The following is a 24907-nucleotide window of genomic DNA, read 5'->3' on the forward strand; positions in this document are numbered from 1 at the left end:
AATTTGAATTGTCCCCCTACTCAAATTTTGTTCTTTGTTGTTGCTATAACTAACAAAATTCTGATGCCTTTATCCAAGTTGGAAATAGCACCTAGTCTAAAAGGCATTTCACAAATATGCTTGACAATTGCATAGCTAGAATAATTGCCCAGACATATAGGTGAATTTCTCATTTCAGAGTAACCTACAATTGCCAGAGTATCCAAGAGTTCTGTACTCTTCCTCCTATACATAAATGACTTACTCTCGTTAACTTCAAATTCCATCCATAGTCTAAGCAATGATTCTAATCTCCATTCCACTTTTACAACTGATGAACCATGTAGTGTTCAGACATTCAAAACTTCAAAAACTTCCATAACTAAAACACCTCCGTCATACTCTATTTGGATAAGAATAACCTTGTGAATTTCAATGCTCCCAAACAATACAATGCTATCTTATTTCTTGTTAGAAAGATCTCATTCCATTTCCCCTTACTTCTGATAATACTCAGTCTTTGAAACAGGCAAGATCAAATTTGTATTCTCAGGCTGACTTATATCACATCACATTTATAGCCTCTCCAGCATTTAATATTCTCTTCCATTTGAGACACTACTTCTTATCTGTAAACTGTATATCATTGGTATTAAATATATATAAACTGATGAACTGCAGCCAAGGAGAATAGAAGTTTAACTGCAGATAGAGAAAGAGCACATTTGAGGCTATTTGGTGTGAGATTGAAACTAGTAGAACAAAATATACAGTTGGGTGCTGCTATAGACCAGGTGATGGAATAGATGGTGGAGGTAGTATGCATAAGCAAATATACCCAACGAGTGGAAGGAGGGTAATTATTACGGGGAATTTCAACTATGGTAACATTAATTGGAAGGAAGAGAGGACACATGGGAGGAAGGAATTGGATTTTATGCAGTTATTAAGAGATAACTATCTGCAACAGCATGTAATGGAAAACAGTAGGGGTTTGAGAGGGCTTGACCAAGTAATTGCATTTGAGAATGTGACTGTAATGAATATGACCACGTTGCCACCAATTGGTGAGAGTGATCATATGGTCTTGACCTGGGAGGTGGCTAAATGTGTGGAATTTTCAATTAAGACAGGGTACATGTGGAATTACCAGGCTGGTAAGTATGACAAGCTTAGGAGATTGCTTGGTTCAGGGCCAAGGCATGTAAAACTGCAAGGGCTGGATGTTGATAGTGCATGGGAGGTGGTTAAGGGGCATTTGCAGGTGGTAATGGCTGACTGTATACCTAGAGTCCGAATAGCAAATCAAGTAGGGGTTAAATGGATGAATAACACCATTAAGCTTAAGCTGTAAAAAAAGCAACAACTGTGGAGGAAATTTAAGAAGAAAGGTGACCTGCAGGCACATGAACAGTATAATGCACAGGCCAAAAAGGTAACGAGTGTAGTAAAAAAAGCAAAAGCAGATTATGAAAGGGAATTAGCCATGCAAGCTAAAGAGAATCCCAAACAGTTTTTTTGATATGTTGCAAGTAAAATAAAAAATGTATACAGCAGAATGATGGTAGGGAGGTAACCGAATCAGATGATATAGTGGAATTACTGAGCAAGCACTTTGCAAGAGTATATCATCCAGGTGGTGATATTGCAGGAATGAAGGAACCAACATCTTATGCGGGAATTGTAGTGAATGAAGTGGAGGTGAATAGTCTATTACAAAACCTTAATATGAATACATCTGTGGGATTGGATGGTATACCAACTCGTGTTGTATGTGAAGTGGCTAAAGAATTGTCAGTGCCCTTGACCATTTTGTTTAATTTGAGTCTTGGGTCTGGGTTAGTCGCGAGGCAGTGGAAAGCTGGAAAATAGTTCCACTGCATAAAGGAGGTTCCAAGACTGCTGTCGCAAATTACCGACCGATCAGCATATCAGGAGTCGTTGCAAGGTCTTGGAGAAAGTAGTTAAGAGGAAAATACAGTAATGGATAGATGAAAATGGGATACTGTATGGGGGACAGCATGGTTTTGTGAATGGTAAATCATGCCTCAGTAACTTGCTCACATTTTATAACACAATGATGGCTGAACTGGATAAGGGTAATGGGTTTACAGTGATTCTGCTGGACCTTGCTAAGTCCTTGGACAGGATACCATATGGAATTCTAATCAGTAAACTGCAGCATATGGGGATGGATATAGGGTTGGTGAGATGGATAGGAGGGTGGTTGAGAAAGAGATATCAGAGAGTAGTTTATTCAAGAGTAGAGTCCAAAAGATGACCTGTGACTAGTGGTATGCTGCAGGGTTCTGTTCTTGGACACCTACTACTGTTTAATTTGTTCGTTAATGATATAGGAAAGGATCTGAGAGGAAATGTTCATTTGTTTCCTGATGATGCAAAGTTGGGTAGAGCAATAGTGAATGCAGAGGATGTCAAAATTTTTCAGGATGATTTGGATAGTTTGGAGGACTGGGCTAAGGAGAATGGATGTCAATTTAATGTGGCAAAGTCTAAGGTTATGCATTTTGGGGTGAAAAGATTAGCAGCAGTATATCACATTGGTGGAACTGTACTCCAGGAGATTAACGAGGTCATGGATTTGTGAGTGTTGGTGGATAGAGAGTTGAAGTTTAGGGAGCACATTGCAAAAGTGGCAAAATCAGCTCATCAAATCACTTGGTTATTGAAGAATGCTTTGATGAGAGAGACAAGCAAGCTATTGTTCCTCTGTATTGAGCCTTGATAAGATCCCATTTTGACTACTATGCGCAGATTTGGTCACCTAGGTTTCTTCTTGATGGGGAGGAGGTGGAGAGGATCCAGAGGCAAGTGACCACGATGATAGTAGGTCTGTGGAATGAACCTTATGAGAACAGGGAGGATTTGTAGGTTGTAGAAATTGATTGATAGGCAGAGGAGGGGAGATATGATTGAGACATTCAAATGACTGAAGGGTTTCTATAAAATTAATTCAGAAGATATTTTTGAGAACAGGGCTGGTTGTGGGATGACTAGGGGCATCCATGGAAACTGGGCAAGAATGTGGTTAGCAATGGTGTTAGAGCTAGGTTTTTTTACTTGGAGAGTGGTGAATGAGTGGAATAAGCTGCCAGAGTCTGTTGTGGGTGCCATGACTGTGAATGAGTTCAAGGCAAACTATGATAGATACTGTGTGAATGTTGAATAGTTGTTCTTGACATGATGTTAGGGCCTCCCTCAAAGAGTCTAAGGACTCCTTGGAGTTGCTCATAATAATAATAATAAATGCACACTGCTCAAAACAATTAGTGGATATTTTAGTTTCTGTTGGATAATTATAAATTTCTGCAAATAATTATAACTATTACATGAATAAATATTTCTTAATTATGGATAGGATGTAATTGATGAGATATTGTTTAAATAATTGATATTTATTACAAATTGTGCTACATTTGTAAATTATTTTTATAACTTTATAATTTACAACAAAACCAAAATATCCCCTAATTGTTTTGAGCAGTATATATATATACTATAGCAGTATATACTATAGCAGTATATATATATATAGCAGTATATATATATATATATATATATATATATATATATATAGCAGTATATATATATATATATATACACATCAATGAGATACACTCATGAGCAAAAGCATTATGACTACCCAGCATATTCTTGGCCAAGTAGACTGTAAAATTGGCTAAAAATGGCTGATAATGGTATGAGAGGATTGTTCTCATAGAAAAATCCTCTCATACTGAACACACTTTGACTGCTAATTCTTACCTAGGAATTGTATCACACCAGGTATTGCCCAAAATGGTGACAATGTGGCCCAACGAATCTAGACTCTTCTAGCAAGACAATGCTCCAAGTCAAATGCCTCACATTGTACAAGCATGGTTTGAAGAGCATATCCAAGCATTCCATGTGCTCTCTGGCTGCCTAATTCTCCTGATTTGTATCCCATCAAAAATTTGCGAGATTATGTGGAATGTAGCAGCCACTGTCAATGCCAGTGCTTCATTCAGTCACTGATCTCCAGGAGGTTATTCTATCTAGTTGGTCCAAAGTATCTCAAAATACTGCAGTCAATGCCAAGGACTATGTCATCCAAAGAAGGCCCAACAATTTACACACACACACGCATATATATATGAATTCCAAATTCCCCCAACATTAGATTGCTATCCTGGTATTTCACAAAGTGCATCAAAAACTTCCCCAAAAAGCCTGGATGCCATCCATAACTTCTCTCCCTCTCTCAGGTGTGTACACGCACACACAGATTCACTCTAATCACTTTTTGATATATTTGATTAATTTTTTACTTTTCTATGCATATTTTCATTTGCATTGCTCTAATGGAATGGCAACCATAATCTTCACTGTTCTTTATGTGCACAAAATGAGTAGGTTCTAGTCAGCATCCATGCAGAGTTCAGCTTCAAATTTGGTAAGCTAACTTCTCATTTTCCTCCTCATTCATTCTGTTTATTTTTTTGGAACAACCTTCTTCACACTACTTTTTCAAAAACACTACAACCTCCAGCTGTTCAAGCTGCACAATGAAAAGTTCTTTCATTCTCTCTCACCACTTGCTCAAACACATAGTATTCTTGAGTACTTTAGGTTTCGTGTTCTTTAGCATTGAGAGGAGGGGGGGGGGTTTGATATCATATAAAGTTTTAAAGCTGATTCACAATAAATTCACAACAGATTTCTGTCAATACAAAAGTCCAGAATTATAAAACAAAGCTGTATATCTGTATACTGATAGTGTCAGGCAGAGAAGGACTTACAATCCCATCTAATCATGACATTGGAAATACCTTCCAGAGACCAAAAGGTGCTTGGAAGAACAATGATGAAAACTTGGCAGTCCAATATACCAATAATAGATAAATTAAAAGATTCTATAGAAGTAAAAATTAACAGTAGAGCATTGCATAAAGTCTACATTTGTATCGAAAGACAGTTATATATTGAAGAGGGCACCTCGTGAGGCAAGTGTTGGTGGAGATACTAAGGCAGAAGCAATAGGAGAGGTCATATTTACTTATAGGAGTTGTCAATAGGAGTTTACCTATAGGAGTTGCACTACCTTACCTCAGTCCTGAAGATATTTTCAGGCGCAAACTTTGTTCGCTTACACTTGGATAAAGGATTTATTATAGTCTAACCAAGTGAAAAATAAACTTCCAACATCTTTCTCTAAATCCAGAGTAATTCAATAATAAGGTGGTACACCTGTTGGCAACTCCTATAGGTAAATATGGCCTCTCCTATTGCTTCTGCCTTAGTATCTCCACGTTTGGATCTGCCTCCCACTGACGAGACCTCAATAAAGGTTGAAACTGGTCTGGGTAGTGGCCCTTCCCTTAATGCATAGCAGTATACATATCTGCAAGGAGATGTGCTTTGCATTATGGGAGATACTGAGACAAAGAGTGATGAGAGCTTCGTCCACCTTTGCTCGGAGTTGCCTGGTGTTGCACTACCTTACCTCAGTCCTGAAGATATTTTCAGGCACAAACTTTGTTTGCTTACACTTGGATAAAGGATTAAACTAAATTTATTATAGTCAAACCAAGTGAAAAATAAACTTTCAACATCTTTCTCTAAATTTAGAGCAATTCAATAATAAGGTGGTACACGGTTGGCAACTCCTATAGGTAAATATGACCTCTCCTATTGCTTCTGCCTTAGTATTTCCATGTTTGGATCTGCTTCCCATTGCCGAGACCTCAATAAAGGTTGAAACCAGTCTGGATAGTGGCCCTTCCCTTAATACATAGCAGTATACATGTCTGCAAGGAGATGTGCTTTGCATTATGGGAGATACTGAGAGAAGAAGTGACGAGAGCTTGGTCCACCTTTGCTCAGAGTTGCCTGGTGTTGCACTACCTTACCTCAGTCCTGAAGATATTTTCAGGCGCAAACTTTGTTTGCTTACACTTGGATAAAGGATTAAGCTAAATTTATTAGAGGCAAGTGTAGTGGCAGTGTGTAAGAAGAGCTACAGATTAAGATAAGTTATTCTTGAAATAATTAATTGTATATGAGTGTTTGTTTGAGTAAGAGCTGCTCTAAAAGTTGTGTGTTACTTGTATTATTAATCTGTGGGATATTTTGCCTAAACTTAATTACAAATTCATTATTATTAGACCTTAGAATATAGTTCAACCACAGAAGGGAGAGCTCTCGTTGGTAGACTGCCAAGAAGAGTCAATTCATGTTGAAGGGGAGAAAGAAATAAGGCGATGAATGAATTGGTCAACAACATGCGAAATCACGTGCTTTATAGATAAAATCTTCCAACTGTTATACAAGCAAAATAGTTATCACTTTAAAAACTACAATGATCATAAAAGAGAAATTAATTTTTCGATGTGTAATAATAAACAACTCATCCCACAATACGGATTGATTACCCAAATATTGGAATGGATTCTCCTTCTGTTGACATGCACAGAAGTGTCGAAAGGTCTCATATCTGTGGGCATACTATAGTAACTGGCAGAGGAAAGATAGCAGCGGCTTTGTCATTGCATGACTTTAATTAGACTTCAGTCATTTCGTGAAATGCGAGGTGTGCTACATGTACTCTTTTGGATTACATAGATCAGCATTTCTCAACATTTCAAAGACCAGTAAAATGCCTAAAAAATTCTACGGACGACTAAGTTATGCGTTTTTTTAAAAACATATGTGGGGATTACCACCATTTGGGGAAAACTGTGCCATTTATAACATAATAAATCTAAGAGCATGTTTTGAATACACATGGAAACATAATTAATTAAATTGGAAGTAAACGATTAAAAGTGTATTATCACTGAACAAATTTTTAATTTTTAATAAACAAATAAATAATATAATATAATTATGTTACTACTTACTTTTAATGAGATGGTTGAGCCTCTCGACCTTTGCAGAGTCACTGGATATCTGGATCAATATTGGTTAACTTCAGTCATAGATCAGCACACACACACACACAAAGACGACTTCTGTATTTTGTTTTTATTTGAAGGAGCGATGAAAATCCTTTCTCACAAAGATAGGTTGTAGAAAACTGCATGACGATTTTCAAGGCTTCTTCAGATAATTCAGAGAATTCACTTCTGGCGAGTGAAGGCGAGATCCAGAATCAAGCTAAACCAAGATCATCACGGAATTGCATTTTAAGCCCACTGTCACTTGAAAGCTCAATTAACTGTTATTTTTTTGATAAAAAGAAAGGCCATTCTTGTAACTGTGGTCATGAGACAAAAATTATGGACAGAACATTTCTTATAAAAGTTATTCGGAAAAGATGTTTCAAAATTCTGTTTCAGAGTTTTTAGGTAGTCACAAACCTTTTCAGAGAAACTCAGAATCAACAAAAATATCATTTTCCACTAAAAAGGATTGCAATGTTGGAAAAGGTGCAAATTGTCTGTCTTTTACATAACTAATGTTCATTTAATTTCAAAAAAAGTTCTAAAAGATAGGATAGTGTTGATAACCATGCTTCTTGAACAAGGAGTGATGCTAAATCAAAATTAGGTTTATTACTCAAACAATAAAACTTTGTGTCTTAATTGAAATAACCTTGTTAGTACTTTGACCCTGGAAAGCCAGTGAATTTCAGAATGAAGCAAAAGTTGTATATATTCACTGCCCATTTCATCGCAAAGTACTGAAAATAACCTGCTATTTAACAGTTTTAATAAAATTAACCCAGCTTTACAGCATTGTATAGCACAGTTTTAAATTCTGGTGGCATTCCTTTGTAGGCTAATGGCATGAAACCCAATTCCCCAATTCATATCTGGAGCTACTTCCTTGACCTTAGAACAACCCCCACTATGCCTACTTGTAAGGGCACAAGCTCCATCCGAACAGAAGCCCATACATTTTTACGTAGCATATTAACTGTGTATCATTTGTAACATCAGTAGTTTCGTCTATTTGTAATGCATAATAAGGGCTCTTCTTAACTCTTTCGATTAACTGAGATTCTACATCACCTGCCATATCATTAATTCTGTGACTGACAGTATCATTTGAAAGAGGAATCAAATCAACATCTTTTAGTAACTTGTTGCCAAAAATAGTTTTTACAGCATCTTTTATAGCTGGAAGTAGTAAATTTTCCTCAACAGAATGAGCTTTCCCTGCTCAAACTTAAGAGATAGAATGCTTCCAGTACCTTGCTATTAATCAAACCCATGCCCGAAACTATATCTTTCCCATGATTTAATGTCCCTAAGCATTGCTGAAAAAAATTCATTTGGCTTATTTTTCGCATCACCATGTTTAATTTCTAAATGTCATCAGAGTGTCGCAAGTTTCGTGCACTTGTTTGACAACACTTCATAGCACAAACCACATTGAGGTTTCTGATCACTTTCAATTCCACACAAAGTAAACCTGAATTCCAAATATGAACTTCCTACTGTATTTATATTTATATTTCCTACTGCATTTTTTCTTTGAACTGCTTGTTTCTTCTACTTTAACAGTAACAGATTTACTCGCCGTTACAATATGTGTATCACAGTTAGGGTTAGCATCACCTGTTCGTTTGCTTTGCTTTTCAAAGTCCTAGTTCTAAGCCACTTTTCCTTTATTAAAAAACGTTTCTGAAAAATATTTAAATACTGGGGTCAACTCACGACACACTTTGTCCAACTATCACTTAGCTTCTGAAGATATACTGAGCCTTGATTGAAGGAGGAAAACCTTCAATAATAAAAATCTGTAAACGACAAGCAATTGGTTGAAATGTGGATGACACATTTTGACTTCAAATCTGACAGAACAGCAAGGGAAAGTGGAATCAATAAAACCATTTTGTTTGTTGATTTCACCCCTCTTAGAATGGTAGAATAATGTTCATGGAAAGAACATGTTGCAGCTATTTGTAGGTGTTTTTTTTTTTAAGTATCCATTTTATTTCAATGATTTTTACTTACTTATTCAATTTTAATTTTTTTTTTGTTTGGATAATTAAAAAATATATATTATTAGATAAATGAAGAGCCAAAGGCTTCAATTCGGCGACATATAACTTGTTTAAGTTAAGGGATATTACATCCCATATAGTTTCTTAGCCGAAAAAGAAACTCAAAGAGTTTCATGCCGAATATAGTAGAAACTATATAAAGTTCGGCGATTCCAAGCGTAAGCAAATACCTGGATACTGCAGCAACTGACCCTAAAGGTAGTGCAGGCTGAGGCAACTCGTGTCAAAGGTGGAGCAAGCTCCGATCACTATTCTTGATATTTACCCATAATGTGAACTTAGCTCCTAGGAGCTGTATTATTGTTCGACATTATGAGAGAAGGTCACTACCCAGACCGGTTTCAACCTTTATTGAGGTCTCATCAGTGAGTAGGCAGACCTAGTTAATATCAAGTTTGTAGCGAACAGAACTTACCACCCTCCTACGAGTTTTGCCATGAGGTGTCCTAATAAATTATTAGATAAATGAAGAGCCAAAGGCTTCAATTCGGCGACATATAACTTGTTTAAGTTAAGGGATATTACATCCCATATTTTGGCTAATAAACTATATGGGATGTAATATCCCTTAACTTAAACAAGTTATATGTCGCCGAATTGAAGCCTTTGGCTCTTCATTTATCTAATAATTTATTAGGACACCTCATGGCAAAACTCGTAGGAAGGTGGTAAGTTCTGTTCGCTACAAACTTGATATTAACTAGGTCTGCCTACTCACTGATGAGACCTCAATAAAGGTTGAAACCGGTCTGGGTAGTGACCTTCTCTCATAATGTCGAACAATAATACAGCTCCTAGGAGCTAAGTTCACATTATGGGTAAATATCAAGAATAGTGATCGGAGCTTGCTCCACCTTTGACACAAGTTGCCTCAGCCTGCACTACCTTTAGGGTCAGTTGCTGCAGTATCCAGGTATTTGCTTATGCTTGGAATCGCCGAACTTTATATAGTTTCTACTATATTCGGCATGAAACTCTTTGAGTTTCTTTTTCGGCTAAGAAACTATATGGGATGTAATATCCCTTAACTTAAATAAAAAATATATATTTATTTAATTAATTTAAGTTTGCCTGCAGACAACTTGTCCCATCATCGCGGACCACAGGTTGAGTAACACTGACATAGATGATTTGTGGATATTTAGGGCAGATGGACGGAGAGAGAGAGAGAGAGAGTGTGTGAGTTAAACGAGGATTTGATGAGTGCTAATATGAATTTAATGACAGAAAGTGTTAGTAGCGAGAATGTTTCAGGAAGAATGAATGCTCGTTCGAAAGAGATGGATGAAAAAAAAGCGAAAAATTGTTAAAAAACATTGAAAAAGAAAACGAGTGATTTGAAAACCATAATGGATGGTAAAAAGGATGAAAGTGAGGTGAATGTGGTGGAAGGCAACAAAATTGAGAGAACAAATGAAACAGAAAATATCATGACGCAAGGTTCGAAAGTTGGAAAAATCAAAAGAATGAATGAAACTGGAAATAGTGTGACACAAGGTTCGAAAGTGAAAAAAATTGAAAGAATGAATGATAGCGAAAGTTGAATGCATGGACCGAAAGTACGGAAACTAAAAAGGATGAATGAGAGTGAAAGTGTGAAGAGGGGATCAAGAGTTCGAAAATTAGAAAGATTTAATGATAGAGAGAATGTGATGCAAGATTCGAAAGTTGAGTTGGGTTGAATGAGGCAAGAGATGAAATGGATGCGGAATGAAATTAAGAAAATTCGGGTGAAAACGATTAAAACAAATCATGTTAGTATGAAAGAGTTAATGAAGGAAGAGTGAGTGCCGTTGTATTATTATTATTAACACGTTCACTGCCATGCTACTCGGGCATAGTTCGTTACGTACGCCAAGCAATTTCACTTCTTCAAGGTCAGTAGGGTAATCTTGTTGCCGGCGGTAAGCGTCATACGAGTATATTCGTAGTTGGCTTGTGATGCTCATATACCAACTACGAGTATACTCATAGTTGGCAGTGAACATGTTAAAGGTGTGCTGAATGAGAGGATGCACAAGGTATGTTTTCCAGGTGGTAAAATGAGTAGAGTGATTGAGGCATTGGATATGACTCATATCCAATGCCTCAATAAGCGTCATACGAGTATATTTATAGTTGGCTTGTGATGCTCATATACCAACTATGAGTATACTCATAGTTGGCAGTGAACATGTTAAAGGTGTGCTGAATGAGAGGATGCACAAGGTATGTTTTCCAGGTGGTAAAATGAGTAGAGTGATTGAGGCATTGGATATGAGGAGGGAGTGAGCAAAGGAGCTGATGGTTTTAATACGTATGAATGGCTTGACAGAGGACAAAGAGCACATCAGAATGGATATGGAAGCTACTTAGACAGGTAAAAGAGAATAGTGATAGAAAGGGTAGAAGCCTAGGTATGACAGTGGTGAGATGAGGTGGAGGGCAAAGATTATGAATGATATGTTAGCTGAAATGTGTGAGGAGAAAGGAGTACAGTTTGTTAATGTGTGGAATGAGTTTGAAGGACGAAGTAAACTATATAAGAGAGACAGACTGCATTTGAGTGGTTATGGTGTGAGTGCTTGGAGAAACTGTTGCTGCTAGAAGGTAGAAAAGTGAGTACAGAAAATGAATCAGATCGAGTGGGAAGTGATGTGGAAGAGCAGGAGTGTAAGACAGGAGAGATTGAAGAGGTGATTATGAATGAGCAAGTGTGTGGCATGAGTATGGAAAATGAGAGAATGGGTGTGCAAGAGGAACAGGAAACAGGGAGGCTGTGGGTGGACAAGGGTACACAGCGTGAGAAAGGCGGATGCTCCAAGAGGATGTGAGAGCATGTGTAGACAGGAAAGGAATGGGATGACCTGAGATCAAGAGGAGACGGTTGGAATTAAAGAGGGTTCTAAAATGAAGAAGCAGAAAAGGAAATGGCCCCAGTTGAGTATGGAGAGATCACATCAAATGAGTGGTATCAGTGGAACTAGCTGTAGATCCAGGAATGAGCTGTTGTGTTTATATACAAATGCTAGAAGTGTAACAAACAAGGCAGATGAAATGGTTGCACCAATTGAGTTGTTCACCCAAAAATTGTTGGAATAAGTGAGACATGGTTAGATGAAGATGACATCCTGACAGGAATAGAGATGGAAGGGTATGATGTGTTTTGTGAGGATAGAAGGAGTAAAAAGGGAGGGGGAGTGCTATTGATGGTAGAGATGCAAGAGGGAAATAGTGCCAGTGGTTTTTAGGCAGTATTGTGTGAGATAGAGGTGAATGGAATGAAATACTTGGTTGGAAGTTGTTATAGAGCAGGTAATGAGGATAGTACTGATAATGAAATGTATGATCAAGTTAGCCAAGCAAATAAGAAAAGAGTGATCGTTATGGGCGATTTTAATTATGGCAATATAGACTGGAATGATGAGATAGCAACTGGAAGTAAAGAAAATGAGTTTCTTGAGTTTTTGAGGGATAACTACCTCAGACAGTATATAACAGAGGGCATGCGAGGGTCTTGGATTTGGTCATCTCATCAGAGGATGTAATTATAAATGAGCTGTCAAATCACCCACCAATTGATAAGAGTGACCATGAGGTGATTACTTGAGTGGTTGACAGCAGTGTGAGGACCTCTGTGAGAAAAAAAGGTATATGTTGAACTACAAGGGGCGGGGGGGATTATGAACAGCTCAGGAGACAGCTAGCAGGTGTATCGTGGAATGAGGAGTTAGCTGGAAGAGATCACTGCAGCTTGAGGGATTTTCAAGAAATATCAACTAGATGCAATGTCTAAATGTATTCCAAGGGCAAAAAGGTTAAATAAGGTAGGTGTGAAATGGATGAATGAAGAAAATTAGCATGCGATACAGAGAAAAAGGGCATTATGGATCAGCATAAGAGAAGCGGAAATAACCAATTCCATGAGTATTACAAAGACTAGGCAGGTGACTTGGTTGGTGAGAGTAACTAAAGTGAGGTATGAACAGCAGTTAGCTAATGAAGCAAATGCCATCACCCAGTGGTCACCAATGTTTCTTTCCCACCTCCAAAGGCAAATTGATCCAGTTTCTGTAGGCCAAATGGTGTAAAATTCCTCCTGTTGAGTTCCAAGCACTGACAGAGACTCTCTCATAGAATAGACGCTGTACTAGATACCCACATACCATATTAATCATATTAATCCATTACCATATTAATCAAAATGCATCAATGTTTCCAATTTTTTGTCCATTACCTGTAGATATATACACTTACCTCTTTAGGTGAAAGATGAATTTCGTCACCCAGTATGAGACCATTACCCTACTTGGTTGAGGGTCTGAAGTGGGTTGAAAAGTTCCATGTTCAGTCTCTAGAGCTGGATTTTTGGACTATGTAAAAAAAAAAATTAAAAATAAGAAAAATCATATATAAAAGTGATGAAAAATGGAAAATATTCCCTAGCTCACCCACAGTACCAAATGTACTACAGATTTACAAATAACCTTTTCTGGATGGGAGAGCAACATAAAAAAAAAAAAAATTGTTTCTCAGATGCCAAGTTACTTAGCCATGACAATTGACACAACATGAAAACATGGTGGGAAGATATGATGGGATATATACAACATCACATTATGTATTTGTGTGTCTGCATATACAGTATATATACAACACACACACACACACACACACACACACACACACACACACACACACACACACACACACACACACACACACACACACACACACACACACAATATATATATACAATTAAAACAATCTGCAGTGGGATCAGACTTAGGCAATATGAAACCAATGTGTAGGTGAATGCATAGAATGATAAAATTATTTAAATGAACAACAGATTAAACAGCCAAACCTCTTCTGGTTCCAAAATATATGGTACTTTACTCTCTGGTTTAGGTTCATCTGGAAACCGGACACGGAATCGGATTGTAGCCATATCTAATTCATCTATGGCAGAAACATAATCACGTGCCTGCATCCAAACTGCCCGAAGAGCCTAAACAGTTATTCAAAATTATTTCTTTAATGGAAAGCGTATATTATTTATGAAATATATGTTACCTAAAATGCATGCTAGTAATGAACAAGTTTACACTAAGCAGCTTTACTATCTGCCAATATGAAATTTATTTATTAAGATATTCTCTAGTAAGATAAGAACTACGTAATGTGAGATTTTTCAGTATAGTAGGCTGAGTGGTTAGCGTATCTGCTCTCCAGCCAAAAATGCTGCAAGTTCGAATCCAGCAGTGGGCATGGATGTTTGTGATTGTCTGTGAAAATACTAGTGGTGGTGATGGTCGGAGGTAGATGACGTTGGTGTTGATGATGAAGGTGGTTGTGATTGGTGGAGTGGTGGAGATTGAGAGTTTTAGAGTAGGTGCCCTCCCTCGATGAGTCCTTGGACTCCCTGGAGGTATGAATTATATATTTGGTTTAATCCTTTATCCAAGTGTAAGCAAACAAAATTTGCGCCTGAAGTATTTTCAGGACTGGGGCAACTCGTGGTAAAAGTGATATAAGTTCTCATCACTTGCCTTATTATCTCCCATAATACAAAGACCATCTCCTTGCAGACATGTATAATGCTATGCATTAAGGGAAGGGCCACTACTCAGACCAGTTTCGACCTTTATTGAGGTCTCATCAGTGGGAGCCACACCCAGGTGTCCATCAAACTCCCTGGAGGTGTTATGTAATAATAATAATAAAAATATTAAAATTTTTAGTGTTACAAAACATTATTGCCAATGTAAAATTATTATTTTCTTGCATCATTCTTTGGCAAAAATTCAGAATTCTGGACTAGGGAAAAGGGTGTGCTGGTAAATTTTTAACCACCAGCTCACTAAATAAATAAAAATAAAATAAAATTCCACAGGAGTTCTCCTTCCGTGAAAATTACACCCACCCAAAAGTATAAATTCTATTATCAGAAAATATCAACTAAATTTTACATGGGGTGCTTCTTTTTAAGGTAATGACACTTCTATGCTTCAGTCTGTTAGACATTTCTAGTCATTACTAAATAAATAAAGAAGAAACAGCCCAGGCAAAATTAAGCAGATGTTTATTGAAAAGTAATATTCCATTAAAATTAAGTTAATGTTTGCTGAAAAGTAATATTCCTGTAAGACTGCTAGCAAAGATAATCCTTACACAAGCTGCTGTGTAGGGAAAAGAGTTTCAGAAAGGAAGCACAAAGGGTGATTCCTTTGTGCTTCCTTTCTCAAAGGAAGCACAAACAGTGCTGAAATAAGAATACCCTGATTGCCCAAATACCATTAACCATTGTACACTGAAGCATGTGTCACTCTACATTTTACTGCCATTATCAGTTTAACAACCAGCGTGCAAATTTTTTTTACTCACTCACATCCTCTGATAAACTTTATGTAGAAAATATCAAAATCAGTCACACTGAAAATAATCGCAAACCAGTGGCAACACCCTAAAAGAACAATGGATTTGGACTGATATGCATATGTAAAGTTAAACTCAAACTATCTGTTGTGTTCCCTACTGTCTGGCTTTCTGCACTTATAGTACTTTATAATAATATAAGTGGAAAATTTCAAATATTTTTTTTTAATGATTCTGCACCTCTTATTCATTCTATTAGTTATTACATCATCCCATCCATGTGTTTCATTTCATTTCTGTTTCCTTATGTGAGTTTTACAAAATGCTTAAAGCATCTATAAGAATTTTTTGTCCATCCATTCTGCACACAAATTATTCTGAGACTCTTGCTTAACAGTTACTTAAATTTTCTATTTAAAATTTGTACAAAATTTGTTGGCATCTGATATAACTATAACATTATTTGTAGAAGGAGAAAAGGACATGTAATTAAAAACTTTTAATAATTTTAGCATCATCAAATTCCTGATATATACCCTCAAGGGGTGTACAGGATATGATAGTACTACATGAAAAATTTACATCATTACTAACTTCCTATCTACAATTTTCCTCCAAATCAGTCTGTTAAATGTCAAGACTCCAATATCATCAGGTCTCATATTTCTGTCTTCTAAGACACTTTTTACTGTATCAATACACCAATATCTTGGTCTTCCTCTGGGTGTTTTTCCTGCCAACCTGGCAGAGAACACTTGCTTTGTTTATCTTTCTTCTCCCATTCTGCTTAAGTGACCATACCACTTGAGATTAGCACTGCTAATGCATTCCTGGATGCTGACAATATCAAGTTCTTTCCTAATATCCTCGTTTTTAATATGATATTGCCATTGATGCCATCTGTTCATACTTCATACCCTTAATCTTTCTCAGGACTCTCATATCTGCGGTCTCTAGTCTTTGGTCAAGTGTTTTACTTCTGACCCAGCTCTCAGATCCATAAATTATAATTGGTTTAAACACTGCCTTGTATACAGCTAATTTAGTGTTTTGGCAAATTTCTCTCTTATTCCATATACATTTATTCAGTTGACTTCCTACCATACCAGCCTTGTTGATTCTGTTGTCTATTTCTATATTTAATTTACCATCTTCAGTAAAAATCATGCCTAAGTAGCTGAAATGTTTTACTTATTCTGTAAGCTCTCCATTCATAATGCAGTTGATATTTTCAATGTTTCTGCCTATTTTCATTGTCTTTGTCTTTTTAATGCTGACCTTCATACCATATCTATTACAGCAGTTATTCAATTTAGTCAGGGAATCTTGCAGACATGTAGCGGATTTATTTAGAAGTATAACATCATCTGCTTAAAGCAAAAAAGCTGAAATTAACACCTCCAATTTTGATATCAGGTTCAATAGCATTTTCCTTCATAATGTCATCCATATAGATAATGAATAACAGAGGGGGATAATATACATCCTTGTCTGACACCAGATTTAACATTAAACCATCTTTCTGTACTTCCTTGAATTCTAACTACTGACTTACAACTGGGGCAAAGACACTTTGCCCCAGTCCTGAAGATACTTTCAGGCACAAACTTTGTTTGCACACACTTGGATCAAGGATTAAACTAAATTTATTATAGTCCGACCAAGTGAAAAATAAACTTTCAGCATCTTTCTCTAAATCCAGAGTAATTTAATAAAAAGGTGGCACACCGTTTGGCAACTCCTATAGGAGGAGATGACCTTGCTAATGCGTCTGCCTTGGTATCTCCACTTGGGCCTGGCTCCTACTGAAGAGACCTCAATAAAGGTCGAAACTACTCTGGGTAGTGGCCCTTCCTTTAATGCATAACATTATACATATCCGCAGGGAGATGTGTTTTGCATTGTGGGAGATATTGAGATAGGAATGTTGGTAGCTTGCTCCACCTTTGCAAGGAGTCGCCCGGTGTTGTACCACTTTGCCCCAGTCCTGAAGATACTTTCAGGTGCAAACTTTGTTTGCACACACTTGGATAAAGGATTAAACTAAATTTATTATAGTCTGACCAAGTGAAAAATAAACTTTCAACTGCTGACAGGTGATGGGTACCTGCAAAAAATAACCTGCTCTGTTGGAAGTAATGGAATGCTCAACACATTACATAATCTGTTCCAAATACGCAGGGCATTGGAGGGCAGCTGCAGAATTCATGTAGAATACTGTTTCCAATTGGCAACAGATGTCACAGATTGGATCTTCAATGTTAAAGTACCTTCATTCTATGGAATTGACGGGAAGGTGGCCATATGCAAGTCTCCAAACAAGATCCCTCCTGTCAAGGTATCCTTGGAACTTCAACTGTGGAAGTTCATGGAGAAAGAGATTAAGGATTTCTTTATACCAAATTTTACTTTTTTTTTAATGAAAAGAATGTCAGTGCCTGAGTGCTGTAGCAGTCTTAGAGTTAAGCACAGAATCTTGTAGTATTCAGGAACTGTCTCAGCTTTTGGACCTTCATAATCATTCACTCCAAACAGGGGAAGATGAAAATCCAGGTAGTATAGGAGAAGGTCTGCACATATGTGATTGGCCTGCAATATTTTATGGATTTTTTAAGCTGTATTGAATTTTAAGACTGGAAGCCCAAATCCTCCATGCTTCTTTGTTAGTTGAAGAAACTTCTTTTTAATTCTTGGTATTGGCTGGACCAAAAAATTTGCACAGGCTTACTATATAATTGCTTTTCTTTAGCTTCCATGAGGTCTGTAAAATTAATTATCCACAACTGAGCAGGAAAAATTATGGTTTTCAGCACTATGGCTTTAGAAGAAAAGGTAAGCGGCCTTGTTTCTCAGTCTTCTAAGGTTTCAAAGTTCTTGAAGTGGTAATATTAGGTAAGTGGAGAAGGGAATTTCAAGTATAATCATGGGTTTTCTTTTAGGGGTTGTCCAAAAAGGAATGCCTCCAAGATCCCACTTTCCAAAAACTTCATTTTGTCTTGTCTGCATTAGCAGATATATGTGGAATCATTATTCTTCAAAGTGTGCACTACATCATCGGCATATGCTAATACCTTATTTTCCTTCATAGTTGATTATTCCTCGTACAGCATGTGTTATTGAATTCCTGTAAGAAAGGTTCAAGAGCCAATGCAAAGAGCATTGGACTAAGAGGGCAACATTGCTTGACTCCTTTTTGAATTTTGACTAGATCTGACAGGAACCCATTACCTAGGAGGCAGGTAGTTGAATTGGCATAGGCTCCTTCGATAATGGGTGGCAGCTCTTTACCTATACCAATTTGTTGGAGGATGTGGAAAAGAAGGGGGGGGGGATGCCAGACATTATCAAATGCTTCAGTAAGGTCTACTGAAGCATTTGATAATGTTTGCACTGCCATCAACTGCTTTTTCATACTAACTAAGCAGATTAGATCACATAGCAGAAACAGATTCAATTTTACTGCTCGGCCTGGAACTCCATACACCTGTGTGCTTTTAATTATGTATCTCATTCCCACTTTGAGCCTGTTATTGATAATGTGGAAAAATATCTTGAAGACAGTATTGGATAGAGAAATAAATTTCCAGCTGCTAATTAAGATATGATCTCCATTAGGATTTGGAATGAGGATGGTATGACTTGCTACAAATTCACTTGATATGTGTCCTTTGTAGAGAAAAGAATTAAATAGTATAACTAGAATGGGAAGAATAAAATCCCAGGCCTCGTGGTAAAGTTTTATTCCTAGACCATCAGGTTCTGGGGATTTTCTTGTCTAGCATTCCATGCAGTAGAATTTAAGTAGAACTGGATTATAATCTGAAATGATGTAGATGTTTTATCTGAATTAAGGGAAGAGATATAAATTCGATCAAGACGCGTACCAATTCCTTGATTCATGTACGTGTAAGCCTGGAGATTAGGATTGCCAATCCTCCATATGTCTATTAATTGGGCATTGTTCAGACATGTTTTTAACTGTGCATATCCCACTTTTCTGATCCTATTTTATCTAACATGTCTAACAATATAATTTCAGTCTCCAGATGCTGTAATGCAGCGGGCTCCATCTAAATACGACTTGAATTCCTGGCATAATTTTCATCTAACTGTTCCATTAGATGAGCATACACATTTATAAAACTTATCACACAACCACAGTATTTCCAGTCTATTGTCAAGATTCTCCCTTCTGCGTCCCTTTGGATATTACAGAATCCTGCTCCAGCCCTGTTAAATCTTCCAAAGCTCCAATAAGAAAGAAGTAGATATCTATCTGTTAAAGTTTTCATATTTTTATATCTGCAAAAGTATGTTTCTTGAAGAAACAAAAACCTGATATTATAGCATAGCATAAGCTTCCATATAGTTTCTTGTTTAGTTTGCCTGTGGAATCCTCATACATTTCATGAGGAAATGCAGAAAGGAGAAGCTATGATTAGTGAAGTAAGATAAGTCTGTAACTTCTAGATTTTGGATGAACCTGATGAGGTTTTAAATCTGTGAAGGAGCAACTGCGTAGCCTGCTTCTTGTAAACTGTTTTTCAGTTTTTTACAGTTGCTTTCCATTATTTCAATTTCATCCCTATCATTCTTGATTTGGAAGCTAGTTATTTTTTTTCATGTAGATGATGTACTGAGAAAACTTTGAATCAGTAAACTTTATTATTTTTTCTTTAATTGTGTCTCTTGCTGTTCCTTTATTAGAGTGAGATGGTTCTTCATAGTCCATAAACGCTTCTGAGCTTGATGAGTTTTCATTTGACGATCTGCAACCTTCTCCATCTTTACATTTTTTTATGACTTCTTTTTCATTTAGATTTAGTTTCCTTTTTTTAAATTTTTTTGTTTATCCTCAATTTTTTTAACAATTCATCTTTCCTTATTGATGATCTTGTCTGAATATTAAGTTCTTTCAGCTGTCTTACTTGCTTTTCTGTTTCTTCTCCAGTTTCTTTTTGTAGAACGAGTTCATGTTTTTTTCATTTCGTCTTGTATCTGTTCAGTTGTTATACTAAGTTCGTTATTCGAAATTTCAACTGCTGTTGTTCCATCCATGTCTGACTGGGAAAGTGGCTCCTGGAGTTCTGGAATTTTGGGGCTAATTTGGTAGCACACTTTTTTGTGATTTCACTAAGTGTAGTTTGTTTAAAAGCACTGTCTTTACTAAACTGTATTAGAAGATCTGGAAACTCTTCATAATGCTTTTCTGATATATAAAGGGTTCTAATTGGCTCTACCAGTGCTCCCACTCTTTCAGCGAAAGTACTAAAGGACAAGTATTAATGCAGTGTTCTGAACTTTTTCATTTCTGACAGGGTTTGAGACACTGATTAGCGATATGAGCAATCTCCATTTAGATTTGGGGCAGTTACCACCCAAGTGATCATATTAACCATAACTCGGGTTGTACCAATGTTGACAAATTTTGGTACAGGAGTCTTCATATCCATTCTGTGAAGGTGATATCACTAGAAAACCAGTTTGGATCGTCACTTGATAAACCCTTTTTGTATGTTACTAATCTTACCCCATTTTGAGAATGGCTGTATAAGAATTTCATTACAGTTCTATATATATATATATATTCCCTTAGAAATCTTTCGATTCTTACAGTTTTTACCTGACTCCCAACCATTACAGAAATAACTGTGCTGCCTTCGAAATTAAAACTCTGTAATAGTTTGTCCCTTGTTTCCATTAATTTAACTACAATTAAATATTTCCTTCTGCCATACAAGATGAAAGAATAAATCTTATTAGCACCAACTATCTCTTTTAAAACCTTAGTCACCCTTCTCACTTCTTCACATCCTGGAATTTCAATTCCTAGAGTTCGCACCCTTGAAGCAATTTGTACCATTATCTCAGGTTGGGGAAAAGACTAAAACCTCTGTGTTTGATTGTAAGAGAGGGAAACAAAAAACCTTTCAGTCATAATTCTACACCACAAGCAAATGCTCTATTTGAGCTACTATAAAATGGCAGCCATGATACCACCAAAAGTGGTATCACGGCTGCTATCACAGCTGTGATACCACTTTTGTGTCACCACCAAGTGGAAACTGGAAATCTGACAAATTTCCAGTTTCCTCAAAACGTTGTATAAGAGACTGTAGTCTGGTAGGAGTGATAGGACCTCGACCTTTCTTCATTCTTTTCTGCATTCGAAACTTTCATAAAGCTTCCACTACTGATTCCCCACTTACATAAAACAACTTCACTAACAATGCCTTATCCACCAATATAAGCATCACAGCAATAAATTTTTCTTTTCACAAAAATAATTCTGTTCGCCCCCAGTGACTGGGAATTCGCATGCATTCATTATCAGCTGCAGTAGTACACCCTGCATTTTAAAGAACTCTCATTTGCACGTATTTGCAAATGAGGAATGTGGTACTGTGCCCTCTATCAATGAAAATTTGAACTAAATTCACTTTCATGCAAACCACACTCTTATATACCAATTTTTCTAATTTTTATGAATTATTGAAATATTTCAGGACTTAGGACCCTGTATATATACATATGTGAGTATATACTCCAGATAATGACCTTAATATACGATGATGTTAATGGATGAAAATGGTAGAATGGTAACTGCTGCAGAAGACATTACTGAGGTATTCAGTGATCAATTTATAAGGGTGTTTCATCCTGATATCGAGGTGGAATCATGAGGAACTCAAGTGTAGAGGACATAAGAGAGGATGGCTTAATTGTGAGTGAGAAGGAGGTATTTGACAAAATAAATTACTCTGATGTTAATAACACGATAGAATTTGATGACGTATCACCAAGAATCTTAAGGAAATATTCCAGGGAATTGGCAGTAATAGTGGCATGACTGTTTAATAAGAGTCTTACTACAGCACAGGTTCCAAAGGAGTAGAAAGAAGGTAAAATTGTTCGACTGCATAAAAGTGGTGATAAGGCTATAGCTTCAAATTATAGGTCAATCTGTATATCTGGAATTATGGTGAAGGCATTAGAGAGATTGTGAGAAGTAGGATACAGAAATGGATCGATAACAGAATACTCTCTGTAGTTATCACCATGGATTTGTTAAAGGGAGAGCATGTTAAACTAACTTACTTAGGTACTATAATAAGGTGACAAATACCTTGGACAGGGGAGATGCATATACAGTGGTGTACTTGGATTCTGCAGAAGCTTTGGATAGACTGCCACATGACAAACGGTTAAATAAATTGAAACAGATGAAATTGGATAACAGACTTCTGAGTTGGCTCAGTGATTGGCTATCAGATAGGTATCAGAAAGTTGTATATGGGGATGCAGCATAGCCGAAAGAGGAAGGTCACTAGTGGTGTACTGAAGAGATCAGTTTTGGGACCATTGTTGTTCAATTTGTATATAAATGATATTGGAATGGGTTTAACTAGTTATATGCAGCTGTTTGCAGATGATGCAAAATTGGAGAGAGCAATGTAGAGTCAAGCAGATGTTATGGCCTTACAGGAGGACTTCAATAGATTGCAGGAATGGGCAGGTAAGTGGAATTATCGGTTCAATGTTGGAAAGTGTAAGGTTTTGAGATTTGGTAAGCAATAATGGGATGCAAAGTATACACTTGGTGGGGAAACTAGAAAGGAGATATCTTGGAGTGGTGTTGGACAAGGACCTGAAATTTAGGGGGCAGAATGCACAAGTCATGAAGACGTTACATCAGATAATGGCAATGTTGTGGAGGACCCTGACATGCAGAAAAAGGGAGGCCATGATGCCATTGTCTAAGGCCTTGATTAGGCCTCGTATGGATTACTGCGCACAGATTTGGTTGCAGGGTTTTCATGGTGAGGATATGTAGGAAAGGGTCCAGAGAAGATTCACAAGGGTGGTCAGTGGTTTTTTAGAATGTGGAATATGAGGACAGACTGAAAGAATGTAAGTTGCAAAGCATTGTGACTAGGAGGAAGGGGGGGGGGATATATGAGAGAGACATATAAGCTAGTAAGGGGGTTGTTATCAGGTGGACATGGAAGAGATTTTTCATAGAATGGGAGTGGGAATAGAACAAGAGGCCATCACCAGAAACTGTATAAGGAGGATGTGAGCAGAGGAGTGAGGAGTAGGTTCTTTGTATGGAGAGTGGTTGGTGAGTGGAATGCATTGTCTTTGTGTGTTGTGAATGTAGCCCTTTGAATTAGTTTAATGCACGGTTGGATGAGCATTGTGTGCAATAGTGTGTACTTCCCATGATGATTCTCTGACTCCATGGAGGTCTGACGATAATGATAATAATAATATGAAGGTCAAAATGTCGGGAAGTTAAAGTAATTATTCTTAATATGGTTGTAGTCTCCATAATTTACTGAAATTAATGCCTATGGTAGTTGTTCCTCAAAACCTCAAAAATTCATTCTCTTTGCCCACAGATGTTATATCTCATTCAAGTCCATATTACCATAATTAAAATCACCCATAAAGATCATCCTTTTCTTATCAGCTAGATCAATTTGTCCAAACATTTCCTTCTCAGTGCATGCCATATTATCAGGTCTATAGCAACACCCAACTAGATGTTTCATCCTGTCCATCTCCATCTCACACCACAACATACCACTTCAAAATCACTGACACTGTTCATTCCTTTCACATCTACCTTAGATGGTGATAACCCTTCTGCCACCATCAACAACACTCCTACTCCTCCATGTTTTGCCTATCCTTATGGAAAAACATAATTTCCATCCATCCATCTCTATTCCTGTCAGAACAGAGATGGATGGATGGAAATATACTTCATCTAACTATGTCTCACTTATTCCAACAATTTTTGTGCAAATATACTTTATTAATGCTACAATTTCATTTCCTTTATTTTGAATACTTCTGGCATTATGAGGAGTGGGGTTGCTTGTTATTTCAGTTCAATAACAAGCAACCCCACTCCTCAGATGTGACTCCTCCATACTCTTGGCCGTTCATCTATATTATCACTGATCTTGCACTTCTCCTCAGACCTGTTTGATTTCCCCCCACATTCCTTCCTGGTCATTCTAATTCATTCTTGTGTACACACACACACACACACACACACACACATCTGCTTCTGTATTCATCCTTTCTTCTCATGCATTATCTCTCTGTCCACCCCCACCTCCCCTGTTTGTTTTGTGTTCCTTCTCTTCCATTCTCTTCACTAGGAAACTCACCTCTACATTCACAAGCTCTCCTACCCTATTTATCTCCTCTTCCATGTCACCTCTTATTTGCCCATGTCTTCCACAACAGCAACAGGTTCTCCAGCTGACTCACACCACATCTATTTAAATGTAGCCCATCTCTTGTACACAGCTCCATCTGTTCCTCAAATTCATTCCATGCATTCACAAAATGAATACCTTTCTCTTCACACATCTCTGCTAGCATCCCATTCATAATCTTTGCTCACCATCTCAACTCATTACTATCATACCTGGGCAACACGGTGACTACCTTCCATACTACACTATTATCTTTTACTCTCCTTAGCAACCTCCTTTTATCTGAAATGGAATATTATATTTCAAATGAAAGCTTTATTAATGT

General features: G+C 37.1%; 1 protein-coding gene across 2 annotated transcripts in view; it reads right to left on the bottom strand.

Annotated features, from left to right (window-relative positions):
- Positions 1-24907, bottom strand: part of LOC150104679 (E3 ubiquitin-protein ligase SHPRH) — a 674750-nt gene that overhangs the window by 171901 nt on the left and 477942 nt on the right. For both annotated transcript variants that reach the window (XM_090395874.1, XM_090395873.1), the window contains one exon: positions 13839-13982. In XM_090395874.1, the coding sequence (XP_090252000.1) occupies positions 13839-13982 (144 nt within the window). The remainder of the gene's footprint in view (positions 1-13838; positions 13983-24907) is intronic.

This window comes from Typopeltis vanoorti, chromosome 7 (assembly GCF_054136105.1).
Source record: "Typopeltis vanoorti isolate ZY-2024b chromosome 7, IOZ_Tvanoo_1.0, whole genome shotgun sequence".
Classification (NCBI taxonomy): Eukaryota; Metazoa; Arthropoda; class Arachnida; order Uropygi; family Thelyphonidae; genus Typopeltis; species Typopeltis vanoorti.